This window comes from Paralichthys olivaceus, chromosome 12 (genome assembly GCF_024713975.1).
Source record: "Paralichthys olivaceus isolate ysfri-2021 chromosome 12, ASM2471397v2, whole genome shotgun sequence".
Classification (NCBI taxonomy): domain Eukaryota; kingdom Metazoa; phylum Chordata; class Actinopteri; order Pleuronectiformes; family Paralichthyidae; genus Paralichthys; species Paralichthys olivaceus.
The window spans coordinates 24,616,485-24,631,976 of NC_091104.1; the positions used below are offsets into that span (position 1 = coordinate 24,616,485).

The following is a 15,492-nucleotide window of genomic DNA, read 5'->3' on the forward strand; positions in this document are numbered from 1 at the left end:
GAGTGCACCAGTGACACCAACAGACTGTCCACAATGCAACTCTCTGATTACTACTGCAATAACTTGTATGATAATAATAATTATTAATACTCTTGTATTGAGCCTAGTTTTCCGCTCTATGTGCAATGCCCTTGCCATGCTTCTGTAACACAATAATTTCCCAATTTGGGATCGATAAAATGCATCCATCTATCTTTAACGACTCTCAATAAAGGTATAGACCCACAGAGGTTAAATACCTGAAACCTCCCATTAGTCATTTAGAACTGAAGAATAGTTGGGTCATCTCTAGCAGTCCTGTGACCATGGAGAGCGAAGGTTCATTTCTCACTGGATTTGTCATCTATAAGGTTAAAGAAAAAAAAAATAGCTGGGGTGCCCCTCACAAAAATGTGGGGAAATTTTGTGAGAGCCCTATATTCAAAATGGCTACCGTCAGCCCAGCTGGAAATTAACTTTTTAATGGTTTGGCCCACAGTGCTGCATAATACATAGTTCCTGAGACTATTTGGGTCAAAAATTCAAAAATGGTATAGATTTATTGATTTTACCTATTTTTGACCCTCAAATGTTTGACTCTTTAAATGTCAATTTTTTTCAAAATCGTGCAAGAGGAAGAGGCCCTCATTGAACTGAACTCTAATATTGATTTGAAAAAAAAGATGAGTGAAGTGTCACTTGGGCACTTCTGGCTGTCTTTGGAGACCGAGTTGGCCCATCTCTCCAAATAAGCACTGCAGGTTCTCATCCCATTCACAGCAACATACCTGTGTGAATGCGGTTTTTCCATGCTAACATTGATCAAAAACAAGTACTGTTCAAGCCTGCAGGTAGAGGACGATATATATATATATATATATATATATTCAGGTAAAACATCTTCTCACTTGGTGAGAGAGTGTGGAGGTGAAGGGGCTGCACCATTGAGGATCAGTCAGTGCAGGTGAGAGCTGTGAAAGCTGATTGACCGTCATGCATGAAAAGGCAGCAGCGGAGCTGCCTCAGACACACACTGGGGAAGAGACTGAGCTGCGAAGCTAGACGTCCAGCAGAAAGTGCTGGACCCTTTAAGTTAAGTGTTTTGTGACTTTGGTTTTTATTTAATAAAGCAAGATAAAATGCGAAAGTCTGAATGGTTTGACTGGTTCGTCTCTGGCTGTCGTGGTGAGAGCCCCGTGGTATGGTCGACTGCCACAGAGAGGTTTTTAATTATAAGAGGTGTGAAAGACATTTTTCAATCAAGGGATTTCATAGAAGCACGTGTCCTTGCATAAATGGTGATGCAGGGTAAACTCAGGTCCCACATAGAAAGTTCCATGTCACCACATAAAGATAACGTATTGTACAGTAAAATCATTTGCCATTTGACATAGACAAAAATATAAAAAATAATCCATTGATACTTCCATGTCACCAACAAATGACATTTTATTCAACATTTAATATACAGAAAGTGTGAATTAGTCTCAGTGTTATAATTTGCTTCTGGTGGTAGAAAGATGGTTAATTGCTCAATTGGTTGGAGCTGGAGTGGGGTGGGGCAGGTAGTGGAGACCAGAAGGAAGGCAGGCCGGTGGTGATCAGTGGAGCTGAGAGGCTGAGGCTGGAGCAGATGAGGTTGAAAAAACAAGATGACACTGAGAAGCTGGTTCACACTGGTGAACAGACGATCTGGCAACGACAGGAAAGATGGGGTTTTATAGACTAAAGAGAGGTGGAGTTGACGAGGAGATAAAGCTCAGCTGTGCAGATAGTCAACAGGAGGCCCCGCCCAGTTCAAGGAAAACACACAGGGAGAGAGACAGACAAGAAAGACTAGGGGAAGGGAAAACACAAGACAAGGATAGGGAGGTAGAAACCTGGGCAACAAACAAAACAAACCAATTGAGGGGATCTCACCATCAAAACTTCAATGGCAAACTTCAATGGCAAACTTCAATGGCAAACTTCAATGGCAAACTTCAATGACAATATATAACTTCAAAGGCAAAATGAAGGTAATTTAAGGTCCTTTGAAGTATAAGCCAAGGAGAAGGAGATGTAAAGAAAGTCAACAATTCACATGAAAGAAGCATCCAATACTAACTTGGATGAACCACATTCAGTTCAGGAACAAACTGCTACTTGCAGCAGTAAGGAGTGCAGACTGACAGAATCACCAGTGAAACCCAGCATGGCAAAGTCCACTATGCTCATTGAAGGAGCATCCTCTACTAAATGTGATGAGTCACTTTCAGTTCGTAAAGAAACTGCTGCTTACATCAATGCTGAATGCAGGCTGAATAAAGCACCAGAGAAACCCAAGCGCAAGGGAAAGTCGACATTTCACAAGAAAGAAGCATCCAATACAACATCTGATGAGTCACTTTCAGATCATAAAGAAACTGCTGCTTACAACAATGCTGAATGCAGGCTGAAGAAAGCACCAGAGAAACCCAAGCGCAAGGGAAAGTCGACAATTCACATGAAAGAAGCATCCAATACTAACTTGGATGAGTCACATTCAGTTCAGGAAGGAACTGCTACTTGCAGCAGTAAGGAGTGCAGACTGACGGAATCACCAGTGAAACCCAGCATGGCAAAGTCCACTATGCTCGTTGAAGAAGCATCCTCCACTGAATTTGATGAGTCACTTTCAGTTCGTAAAGAAACTGCTGCTTACATCAATGTTGAATGCAGGCTGAAGAAAGCACCAGAGAAACCCAAGCGCAAGGGAAAGTCGACAATTCACATGAAAGAAGCATCCAATACTAACTTGGATGAACCACATTCAGTTCAGGAAGGAACTGCTACTTGCAGCAGTAAGGAGTGCAGACTGAGGGAATCACCAGTGAAACCCAGCATGGCAAAGTCCACTATGCTCATTGAAGGAGCATCCTCTACTAAATTTGATGAGTCACTTTTAGTTCGTAAAGAAACTGCTGCTTACATCAATGCTGAATGCAGGCTGAAGAAAGCACCAGAGAAACCCAAGCGCAAGGGAAAGTCGACAATTCACATGAAAGAAGCATCCAATACTAACATGGATGAGTCACATTCAGTTCAGGAAGGAACTGCTACTTGCAGCAGTAAGGAGTGCACACTGACGGAATCACCAGTGAAACCCAGCATGGCAAAGTCCACTATGCTCATTGAAGGAGCACCCTCTACTAAATTTGATGAGTCACTTTTAGTTCGTAAAGAAACTGCTGCTTACATCAATGCTGAATGCAGGCTGAAGAAAGCACCAGAGAAACCCAAGCGCAAGGGAAAGTCGACAATTCACATGAAAGAAGCATCCAATACTAATTTGGATGAGTCACATTCAGTTCAGGAAGGAACTGCTACTTTCAGCAGTAAGGAGTGCACACTGACGGAATCACCAGTGAAACCCAGCATGGCAAAGTCCACTATGCTCGTTGAAGATGCATCCTCCACTGAATTTGATGAGTCACTTTCAGTTCGTAATGAAACTGCTGCTTACATCAATGTTGAATGCAGGCTGAAGAAAGCACCAGAGAAACCCAAGCGCAAGGGAAAGTCAACAATTCACATGAAAGAAGTATCCAATACTAACTTGGATGAGTCACATTCAGTTCAGGAAGGAACTGCTACTTGCAGCAGTAAGGAGTGCAGACTGAGGGAATCACCAGTGAAACCCAGCATGGCAAAGTCCACTATGCTCATTGAAGGAGCATCCTCTACTAAATTTGATGAGTCACTTTTAGTTCGTAAAGAAACTGCTGCTTACATCAATGCTGAATGCAGGCTGAAGAAAGCACCAGAGAAACCCAAGCGCAAGGGAAAGTCGACAATTTACATGAAAGAAGCATCCAATACAACATCTGATGAGTCACTTTCAGTTCGTAAAGAAACTGCTGCTTACAACAATGCTGAATGCAGGCTGAAGAAAGCACCAGAGAAACCAAAGCGCAAGGGAAAGTCGACAATTCACATGAAAGAAGCATCCAATACTAACTTGGATGAACCACATTCAGTTCAGGAAGGAACTGCTACTTGCAGCAGTAAGGAGTGCAGACTGACGGAATCACCAGTGAAACCCAGCATGGCAAAGTCCACTATGCTCATTGAAGGAGCATCCTCTACTAAATTTGATGAGTCACTTTTAGTTCGTAAAGAAACTGCTGCTTACATCAATGCTGAATGCAGGCTGAAGAAAGCACCAGAGAAACCCAAGCGCAAGGGAAAGTCGACAATTCACATGAAAGAAGCATCCAATACTAACTTGGATGAGTCACATTCAGTTCAGGAAGGAACTGCTACTTGCAGCAGTAAGGAGTGCACACTGACGGAATCACCAGTGAAACCCAGCATGGCAAAGTCCACTATGCTCATTGAAGGAGCACCCTCTACTAAATTTGATGAGTCACTTTTAGTTTGTAAAGAAACTGCTGCTTACATCAATGCTGAATGCAGGCTGAAGAAAGCACCAGAGAAACCCAAGCGCAAGGGAAAGTCGACAATTCACATGAAAGAAGCATCCAATACTAATTTGGATGAGTCACATTCAGTTCAGGAAGGAACTGCTACTTGCAGCAGTAAGGAGTGCACACTGACGGAATCACCAGTGAAACCCAGCATGGCAAAGTCCACTATGCTCGTTGAAGAAGCATCCTCCACTGAATTTGATGAGTCACTTTCAGTTCGTAAAGAAACTGCTGCTTACATCAATGTTGAATGCAGGCTGAAGAAAGCACCAGAGAAACCCAAGCGCAAGGGAAAGTCAACAATTCAGATGAAAGAAGCATCCAATACAACATCTGATGATTTGATTCATGATAAAATTGCTAAAAAATCTTCTTTCCCTCCTGTAGTTGCTTTAAAGAGGGTTTGCAGATTTTTCAAATCCCTTTTAAGTCAAAAGAAGATTAGATCTGATTGAAGACAAAGGAGAGCTTCCTGAACTCATTCTCCCAGAGTCCGTCATATCTTCACAGTAAGGTGTGAAATCTGCCCCTGGACCCAACTTGTGGCTACTATTGGTCACTGTGTGGATGTTATTAATAATGAGTTGTCAATAAAGAGTTATTAATAAACTGTTCATTCATTCATAGATTCATATTGGATTCAGGACAAAAGAGACATGAGGTCAGGCTTTGGCTACAAATGTATAGGCCCATCTATTGTTCACCATTAGTCGGTCACAACACAGCAAAAACTTTCCAAAAGTCAGTGACTCAAGAAACTACCAGAGGGCCTCAGCACGAGCAGCCCAGCACATTCTTGCCCTTAGATGCACAACAACAGAAGCCACAAACCAGCAAGATCACTTTGCTGGATTTCGCAAACAGCACCCAACGGACCGCTAGATATTAATATTAAAAATATTCATATTAAATAATAACTTCAATTGACTCAAGCTAAATTTGGGATACACCCTTCAAAGGAAGGGAAAAGATAGCCAATGTATTGATTAAGTCTCATGAAATTACTGACTACAAATTTGGAATTCTGATTAGTAATTAAATTAAAAACTATAACCAAAATTACCACATCAATAGCTAGGACCGTTGAAGGATATGGAGTTCTTGACAGTGTAGAGGTTGGCAAAATTCACATTTCAGGGGGATACAGTTATGATTGGCGCTGAAGGCTCCATTCTTTGGATATTCCCTGGATTAGTAGCATGCTGAGATAAAACAGGGAACATGTGCATAACCCCAACACAATGGAACCCCAACACCAACATCAAGCTAGAATGATGATATCTGTGTAGCAGCAAGCAAGCTGCAGACCTGAAATTGTTGTCTAAGGAATGCAAGCATGCATCCTGTGAAAGGGTATACTACTATCCTGTGATGACAGTAAGTGCAGCAGCAGCATGCTGCTGACCTCTGACATAGTTAACAGAATGCAGGCATGCGTTCTGCAAGAGGTCATACTACTGTTCAGTGGAATGTCTATAGCAGCAGCATGCTGCATATGGCTAAATTACTATTATATAATACAGGCATGTGTTCTATGAGAGGTTTAGATGAGATTTGAACAGAGAACAATAAAAGCATGGTTACTTCATTATCACAAGCTAATTTGTTTCCTTGACCAGTGTGTGTGAATGTGTGAGTGAGTGAGTTAGTGAGATTACAAATGGCGGCTGGCCACTATGAAGACAAAGGCCCCCTGTAGTGGGAGATGTGTGTGTTAGGTGTTGGTGCCAGGTTAAAGAAAATAGTTAGATACATGCAAACAAAGTGAACAGCATGGCAGTCTAGTGGTTGTTAAAGTGTCTGGGCCAGAATGTCAGAGTATGGGCTCCTACAGCTTCTACTGTGGGAATGCCTATCTCTGGGAACATCCGTTGGTTGACATGGCGGTGTCCCTATGCTGCCCTTTGTCACCCCCCTTTGGTCTGTTGTGAGGGTGAAGTTTTGAGGCGGTGGATGTAATTTGACACATTGGTGTTTGAGTTGAGAGGCTCAGTTGCACCTACTGTAGCCTTGGAAGTTTCACAAGCCACCTGTGTCATCTTCCTGATCTGCTGCATTGAAGGTTTACCTTGCTGTGTCATCAGTACGACATGTGTGCATATACATGGATGTAGGTTACGTAAGAACAAGGACTTGAAGGTGGGGTGTTCTTCTAGGCCTGGTGCATCTTTAGCTGAAAATAAACATTTCTTAAATGTCTGAAATAATCTCTGGGATCTTTGTGAAAGGAAGGTTTAATTTGGGATGCTGTAACAATGGATGTTATCTCACCAACAGAAGAAGATAATTCCTTGACTAGTGCTTGGCGGAGCCCTGCAAAGTTATTTGTGACACTGGAAGGAAGTGACTGAAAAAATGTTTCAACACAAGTTTAACCTTCTCTCTTTCCGATGCATTTGGCATTATTAGATTGAGATCTAGTTCCCTAAAGTAATTGCCAACATTGTAATCACCATTTCCTGGGTCAAATTTGTCCAATATATTTAGCTGTAAACGCAAGCAAATCAAAGCAAAGACATTGTGAGGTCCGGGCACATGCATCACCTGCTACCGGTCTCTCTGGATTAAGGGGAGGGGCTAATCTATCCTGGAATGCTGTACTCCCCCCTTCGGAGAGTTGTGCACGGATAAATGTGTCATGCATCAGCGGCTGAGAAGAATATGAGGCAGAATATCTTGTGGAGGATAATCTACATGTGTCTGTCTGTCAGTGGAGGCTCTGGAGGTGACTTAATTCCCAAATACTCAGGGTCGGATGGGATTCTGTCCCATCTTCGGACTGAAGAGGGAGTTAACCTTATGCTATGGGAGGAGTGTGAATCGGAATAACCAGAATCACATAATCTTGGCCTTCTAATCTAAGTTTTAATAATGTTTCCTTGTGTGAATAGAGATCTGACTTTGCTGAGTGCATATCTTCTAAATAGTGCAGGGCTTTCTTATTAGCCATTTACCTCCTGATCTAGGGCTGCTTTGCTTTGACAGGCAAGGTTGGTTTGCATTTTGAAATTTAAAATCATCTCAACAATGGACCCTACAATGTTGTATGAGTATTGACATACTCATTATGAGCAGAGCTTTCATTTGAGCCTAATATTAAGGCCCTATGACGATTTTGAAAAATTGACATTTAAAGAGCCAAACATTGGAAACCATCTTGAATTTGGGTCAAGAATAGGGTCAAATCAATAAATCTACATCACTTATGAATTTTTTAACTAAATAGTCTCAGAAACCATGTATTATGCAGCACTGTGGAACAAACCATTAAAATGTTAATTTCCAGCTTGGCTGATGGTAGCCATTTTGGATATAGGGCTTTCACAAAATGTCCCCACATTTTTGTGAGGGGCACCCCAACTTTTTTTTTCTTTTTTTTCTTTAACCTTTATAGATGACAAATCCAGCGAGAAATAAAACTTCGATCTCCACGGTCACAGAACTGCTATAGATGACCCAACTGGAAGCCTCTTGGATGAGACACAGAACATATTCAAGAAACACAAGCAAGTCCAGTTGCCTACGTACACTTGTACAACTTTGGAAGATACCATGATCTGGATTACTGAGAATCTTCACAGACATATTGCTAATCTGCATTACTACTTTTTAGGTGTCCCACTTTCTGGCCTTTTCTTGAAACAAATCAGGTTCAGTGGTCTAGTTTTGGGGCCCCCCGAATAATCTGTGCCTTTTGCAGGGTGTGACCTTCAGCATTTACTGTCGTTGTTTGCAGCGGATTGTAAAAGCTGTGGGAAACAGAGTCTGCATATCCAAGTGGTTCACTGTTGAAAATGGTCCAGCTTCCTTGGGAGTGAGTTGCAGCCCCAAGTGAAGGAGTTCAAGTGTCTTGCAGTCTTTTTCATGGGTGAGGGTAAAATGGTGCATGATATGGACATGTAGATAGTGTCTGCAGTAATGCTGCAGTATACTGGTTTGTTGTGGTGTCGAGGAGGTTTAGCATGAAAGACCATTGAAATAATTTGCCTGTTCATATATGTTTCAACATCCACCTATGGTCTTTAGCACTGTGTAGTGAAATTAAATAATTAGAAAGTTGATACAAGGGGCTGGAATTATTTGCCTCTGTACACAGCAAAAAAGCCAGTGTTAAATCAACTCTGAGAGTGTTACATTTAACACCAAGAAAGTGTGTATATGCGTCCACTCTTCTCAGTGTTAATTTAACACTAACACTAGTGTTAATGTTTTTACACTCAGCTATAGTTATTTCAACACTATAGGGAGTTCAAAATTAACACTGGCCAACACTTGTGAAGTGTCAATAGTACTCTACACTAGTGTCAGTGTATATTTTTACACTTAGGTCTAGTAATTTCAACACTGTAGGGAGTTCAAAATTAACACTGGCTAACACATGTATAGTGTCAGTGTTAGTGTTTTTACACTCAACCAGTGTTAACTTTGAACTCCCTACAGTGTTGAAATTACTATAGCTAACACATGTATAGCGTCAATAGTACTCTACACTAGTGTCATTTTAATAAAATGTTACACTGACTGCGGTTGAAAATGCTACACTGACTACCAATGCATTCAGACCAATATAATGTAAAATTTGACTACCAATAAACCCACCCCCCCTTAACCACCCGCCAAACCTATCACAAAAAATACACAAGGCAAACACTTCTTCAGAAAAATAAATCTTATTAAATGGTCACCACACCACATTAAGAATCAACAGTCTGCATGGATTCACATATAATTACAGTATGGAACAAGGTACACTTGGTCATCGGTGTCATATGAAAATTGCCTATCACAAGGTCTGTAATATACCAGGTCATTTACACAGATCACTGTGAAAATCTCATTTTTCTCCTCAATACCAAATGCATTTAAATGATCATCAAAGAAAATATTCGAGACTTTACAAATCAAAAGATAGGCATTGTTGTCTTTAACAATTATACTGTCAATCATGTTAAACAAAGGCATCTCATTTTCAACTCCAGTAACCACATACATCCCAACTTGATACTCTGTGCCATAGTTTTTGACCCAGGAAGTGGTGGAAACTGATGGCACATCAAAAGCTTCATTCAGCACTTCTCCACCCTCTATACTGCTGACCAGGTCTTCGGAGATCGGACCAAACTGTAATCTTTGGAAATAAAAGTTCTCAAAATGAAATGCTAACTGAGCCTGATGTTTCTTAACCAGAGTCTTAGCAATATTTTTGAAGTTTTTAACAGATTTCTTGAAGAAATTATGTTTTGCTTCAAATCGCATGCACCAAATGTGTGTGAGTGGTCCAATTCTTCTAATACAGCTTGGGTAGTGGATCATATGGTGATGTTTTGGAATGAGACTGTGCTCTGGGAAGATGGATTTAAAAAGTTTGTGATGTTCAAAAATTAAATGTTTCAAATAACAAGTCATACCATGAGTTACAGTTGGTGAAAACACAATGTTTACAATTTGAATTAAAAGGAGTAACAATTGCCAACAGGTATCCTCTCTTTTAACTAAATCTCCAAATATCAGCGGGGCATTGCGTAGGAGGCACCAAGACTGGATAGCATTAAGTCCAAGATCTTTGCTGTTGTCATCCAGCTTAAGCCCACCTGGCCTGTTCTTTCTCTGTGTGTATCCATAATTAAAGCTAACAATTCTTTCAGACAATGAACTCAGGGATATTGAATTCTTGATCAAATACTGAAACACAAGCTTTAACTCATATTGCACCACTCCTTCTAGCAGGTCATGCATTATGTCTACAGCGTAATTGTTTGACGAATGGAAAAACTGAAGGGAATTGAGTGGACAGTCTCGTTTGACACCAAATGTTGATTTCAAAGCAGGATTTTCCTGGATGACACGAACATGCTCAACATGAAGGTCTTTTGAACGTAGAGTTAATCCCGGGTGATCTTCACTGAAAACTGACTGATATTCACTTTTAGCAGTTAAGTCAAAAGTCAAGTCAAAGTCAAAATAGCTTTATTGTCAACTATTTCACTTGTAAACATACAAAGCAGTCGAAAGAACGTTTCCCACTCTCCCCACAGTGAAACATATAAAGTGCACAGGCACAACAGATAAACAACAGATAAACATTACATTACAGCAGTGCAAGTTAAAAGAGGTAAAAGTGATAAGTGATAAAAAGTGATAAAGTGATAAAGTGCAGAGACAGTTTGTTTCAGAGTCCTGAGTGATTTTTGAAGGGGGGGGGTTCAGCCTGTTGTCAGACTGTCGGATATGGCTGGGGGGAGTGAGTGGGGAGAATTTAGCTTCCTGACAGCTTGGTGGATGAAGCTATTGCTGAGTCTGGTGGTGCGGGAACGGAGGGTCCTATACCTTCTTCCAGAGGGTAGGAGGCTGAAAAGGCTGTGTGCGGGGTGGCTGGTGTCCCTCGCAATCGAGGTGGCTTTCCGGGTGAGGCGGGTGGTGTATATGCTTTGCAAGGAAGGGAGTGGCACAGCAGTACGTCGCACTGAATGATTCAACAAAACCAAAAAGTGCATGTAGAGCTAAATTGTCTCCTGTAACCTGAATGACTGAACCCTTCACAGGTGTAGCTGAAAAGGGCAACTGTATTCCTTCAGTCTCCAAAATCTTAAGATCATCAATAAGTGGCTTCAGAACTGGCTCAAACCCATATTTCTTAAGATCATCCGAGTGAAAGAGAGCGACAAGATGAATATTCATTAACACAGAATTGAGCTTTGGTGATACATTTCTCAAAACAAAATAAACACATCCAAGTTTGTGCACACCCTTTTTTGAGCCCAGTGGATTGGCAGTTTCAAAATCGTCATAGTAGAGCTGGATCTGAAGAGCGGGTTCTTGCTGACAAAATAAACTATGATTTTTAAAGTAGGACCCATCACTTATATCTCTATAAAATCCCTCCTGGTGTGGTTTTACTTCTTGGAAACTGTTACAGAGTTCACTGTTACTAAACATAGATGAGAGAGACCCCCGGATAGGTACATACATGAATTTATCATTGACCGGAACTTGCCTATACGTGCCTGTTATTCTATCTCTTCTTACATCAAAACGGACACCCAGAACATGCTCTACAGGTTCTACTATATTCCATTTCTTTTCAAAATGCCTCACCCTTTTAGATTCTGTGTTAAGACTTGACAATGGGTTTTCTAGTTGATCAAAACAACTTTCAACTCTATCCAAAGTTTCTCTAGATGCATCAGAAGACAAACAATTAACAACAGCTTCCTTTGTGTGAGCATGGATGTCATTAACCAGTTCCTCCATTGAGCCAACTAAACACTGCACAGTACTCTCTGGAACACCTGAGGCTTGAACCTGAGCAATAATAGAGCTGCACATCTCCAGTATATTCTTCTTTTCAACTGGAACATGTGTAGTGACCCTCACAGGAGGATCCACATTCACTGGTGTGGAAGGTCCAGCTACAGGCTCAAATTCAAAACTGCTGACGGGATCTGGATCAAGACAGTCTTTATGTGCTCGAGATAGGTGACGTTTGTAACCAGAATATGTACAAAAAACAAATGAACAACCAGACTCTCCACAGTTCAAGCGTAGAGACCTTCCGGGATACAATCCATGCTCAAACTTCAAATGTCTAAATAACACTGAACATCTGGTGTGGTGTACCTTGCAAATGTAACATGTGTACATTTCTGGTCAAAATCGGTCTTCAAATTTCACAGAGAAGAAGCCTTGCTCTGATTTCTTTTACCCGAGGACTCTCTTTCACTTTGCCGACGTCGATTCCATACACGGTGGTTTGGATGAAGATGAAGAAGCTGGACAGCGCTTCATCATACGACACGGCAAAAGCATAATGCGCCTTGAATAGCTCATCAAAAGCAGCAACTGGGATCTGCATCCTGCAGGGAATGGCCTTCTGGTCCAGGATGATGTAGAAATCCTGGATGCTGTTGCTTCTTTCTCCGACTCCGAGAAGAAAGGGCTGTTTGGGGCCAGTTTCTTTAAGGAAGGTCTCCATGCTTGACCCCACCTTGAGAGTGAGAGAGAGAGAGAGAGAGAGAGAGAGATTTTAATTAATGTGTGACTGACTGCATGAATGGATGTGCGCAATACACAACTTGAAAAAAGTACAGCCCTAAGAAAATACCTTCATGAACTTGATCAGGCGTCTAGCAGCCTCCGATGCGCTCATCTTGCCGGCCTTCTTGCCTTTAACTGTTGGAGGCAAGAGGTGAAGCAGCAGAAGGATGGCAGCCATCTCAGAGTCCCACTCTTCAGAATGCCACACTGCAGAATTAGAAGTGACTATAAAATGTCCTTTATTTCCTTATAAGCATTACAGAATCAGTTATAGTAAAGTTTTCTTAAATTACACCATCGATTGAATATGGCTGGCAGTATGTGATTTGTAGTAAAGGGGTCAAAAACATGAAAGAACACAACAATGTCTTCTTTTCTTGTGTACACTAAAGGCATGTGCAATCTACTGCGTCCACTATTCAATTAACACTTACCACCATCATCAGACTCCTGTTGTGCAGACAGAAGTAGCTCATCCACATGTGGACTCGGGGTTAAATTCTTGCAGCAATCTGTGATGACTCTTGGTTTGAAAAATGTTGGCCACTTGGAGAGGAATTTACCAGACACCTCCTCACCAAAGATCATTGTGAAGTCTTGGTCGATCTTGAACAGAAAACGTTTGTGTGTATGTGTGTGTGAATGAGTCAAGCAACAGTCAAGCAAAATAAGGCAATCACAAAGTCGTCAGCAATTAATTTTATGTTTAGCAAGCCAGGTGTATCCAAGAATCTGGGAAAGAGATCCAGGACAGTAGAGGCCGTATCTGGGTCTTGAACCACCTTTTGCCTGTGCTGGAATGTTGCCTTCATCTTATTTTTGACAAGGGCAGTATCACTTGAGTGTTTCATCACCGATATGGCTTCCCTGCATTCATCACCGGTCAACTGCTTCTCATCTGAACGGATACTGCGTGGAGTCTTGGGGCCCTCTTGGAAAGTGGTCTTGGATTTCTTGCTGTCTTGAGCAGAGTTCCGCTGAACAGTTTTCAGCCTCCACGCTAGGTAGCCAGAACCACTCTGGTGATCATAGAAATGTTCCTGTTGATAAAGAAAAACACATCGACTCACATCAACTGAGGAAATTCTCCAGGAAAACCCTTTAACTGGGAAAAAATTGGAGAAACCTCACGGTGAGCAACACAGAATATATGGGGAGGCATGTGCATTGCACATGTTTAATGTTGTCATACTATACTCATATGTCTATAACCTTTTCAATACGTTCCTATTACTCAAAAAGCCTTTCCTTTATAGACACTTTTAATAATTTGAGGAACTAATGTTAGCTAAATCCTGGTCCAGCGCAGTGTTGGCCAGCTAGCGAGCTAAGCTAACATTAGCTAGCTAGCCAACTTCGCTAGGTAGCTAGCAGCCACAGGCAACTACAAAAAACAAACAAACGCTAATATCAATCCAAAAGAGACAATTTTATCGACCGAAACTTAACTTACCGTAGAAAGAAGAGATTTGGACGACGATAGTATGACTGCAGTCTGAGTGCTGACTGTGTGTGTGCCTGCCACAGCGAGCGATTCAAATGGTGGGTATGGCCAGTTGAACGAGCCAGAGTGTAAATTCAGAGTGATTCTCAGAACGACGGATATCAACTCTTACACTATCACGAACGGACTCTAGGGGGAGTTAATTTTGATCAATTCTGAGTAAAATTAATAGTAACCCCTGTTAATTTACACCAACACTGAAAAAAGAACACTGGCACATTTGCTGTGTAGGAGCAGACATCTAAAGAGAGTGTGCTGCTTCTTTGAACCTAAAAGAAGGTTTAATCTACTGTATTTATCTGACTCCTAGACCCCTTTGAGGTTTTCTGGGAATTCCAACTGAGATGAGATCCTGGGTTCCAAACTTTGAAGAGGTTTTATGTCTCATCTGGCTGATGGACCTCCTGAACTAAAGTCTCTGTTATGTCTCTGTAAAAATCTGGACTACCCTGCTTTTCCTGCTGCCATCATATACCTGCCCTAGATAAGTGGAAAAAATGGATGGATCAATGGGTCTTCAGATCCACATGGTTCCATATTAACTGAGATCTGACCTATTGCCTGAGTTTGAACGGATCCAGATTATATTCAGTGTGATTCAGTAAGGTCCTGTTCTAAACCATGCTGGTTAAATGATGGGGCACCATGCTGCTTGCTGTCTTTAATATGTCCAGTATATCTCTTGAGCACTGCAACTTCCAATGACTTCGAGTTTAGACACTATGGTTAGCTGTCACAGTTTGGGATTGATTGGGTTTTTCAAAGTGTCAAGTACTAGAGAGGCTCTTGTTCTTTTGGGTTACTTCCTTGAGCTCATTCATAACAGCTTTGCGAAGAGATACAATCACTTTGAGTGGAAATGTTAATGTTTATCTACTCAGCATTGACATCCACAGTGCCCCAGGACAAAGCATCACAATGATGAGTGTAATATTTAAGCATCAACGGTTAATTTATTTTCCCCAGGACTTTGAGTTGAGGTTGTATTGATCAATGAAAGCTAATTTTATTATTAATTCACTAAAACTATAAATCATTTCCACAGTCTGCTCCATTATTGAAGATAATTGCATTAAAAGTAGAGTCTGAAGCTGGATTTGTATTTGTGTAGAATTATGATAAAGCATGTAGCCAGAGCTACAGCAGCTACAGTGCAGAGATCTTGGCATGGATTGTGAGTGTTTCCCGTTAAACGTGTCCAGGCCTGGAGGCTGCGATGTTTGTTGCAACCTATGAGTTAATGTAGTGCACAACATATTGACTGATGATTCTCAGAGCACAACCTCAAGCAAGTATTGTCATTACAGCAGTAGAAGAAAAATGAGCATTTGCTCAGCAAATTGCTTGATTATTAGTTTGTTTTGTAATAGAGCAGTTGGGGTATGCAATGGCATTTGGGCCTTTAAGATGGGATAAGAGTGTTCACCCTCTCAGGAGAAAGATGGTACATAAAATGTCAAATTGTCGGATTGAGATACAACTGGGATTTGTTTCCTTGTTTCCAGCATTACAGTAAGATGTGGGGTA

General features: G+C 41.3%; 3 protein-coding genes across 3 annotated transcripts in view; 2 read left to right on the plus strand and 1 right to left on the minus strand.

The window, feature by feature from the left end:
• adck1 (aarF domain containing kinase 1) overlaps positions 1 to 15,492 on the plus strand; it is a 78,080-nt gene that overhangs the window by 15,895 nt on the left and 46,693 nt on the right. The gene's annotated exons all lie outside the window — the stretch shown is intronic.
• LOC138412410 (uncharacterized) lies at positions 985 to 7,683 on the plus strand. Its single transcript, XM_069536216.1, has 2 exons — positions 985 to 4,941; positions 5,055 to 7,683. Exon 1 carries the CDS (start codon positions 2,063 to 2,065, stop codon positions 4,880 to 4,882), a length of 2,820 nt encoding a protein of 939 aa, XP_069392317.1. The 5' UTR covers positions 985 to 2,062; the 3' UTR covers positions 4,883 to 4,941; positions 5,055 to 7,683.
• Positions 9,078 to 13,869, minus strand: LOC138412447 (uncharacterized). Its single transcript, XM_069536309.1, has 3 exons — positions 12,896 to 13,869; positions 12,529 to 12,668; positions 9,078 to 12,411 (listed from the first exon to the last, which is right to left on the minus strand). Exons 1-3 carry the CDS (start codon positions 13,047 to 13,049, stop codon positions 12,088 to 12,090), a joined length of 618 nt encoding a protein of 205 aa, XP_069392410.1. The 5' UTR covers positions 13,050 to 13,869; the 3' UTR covers positions 9,078 to 12,087.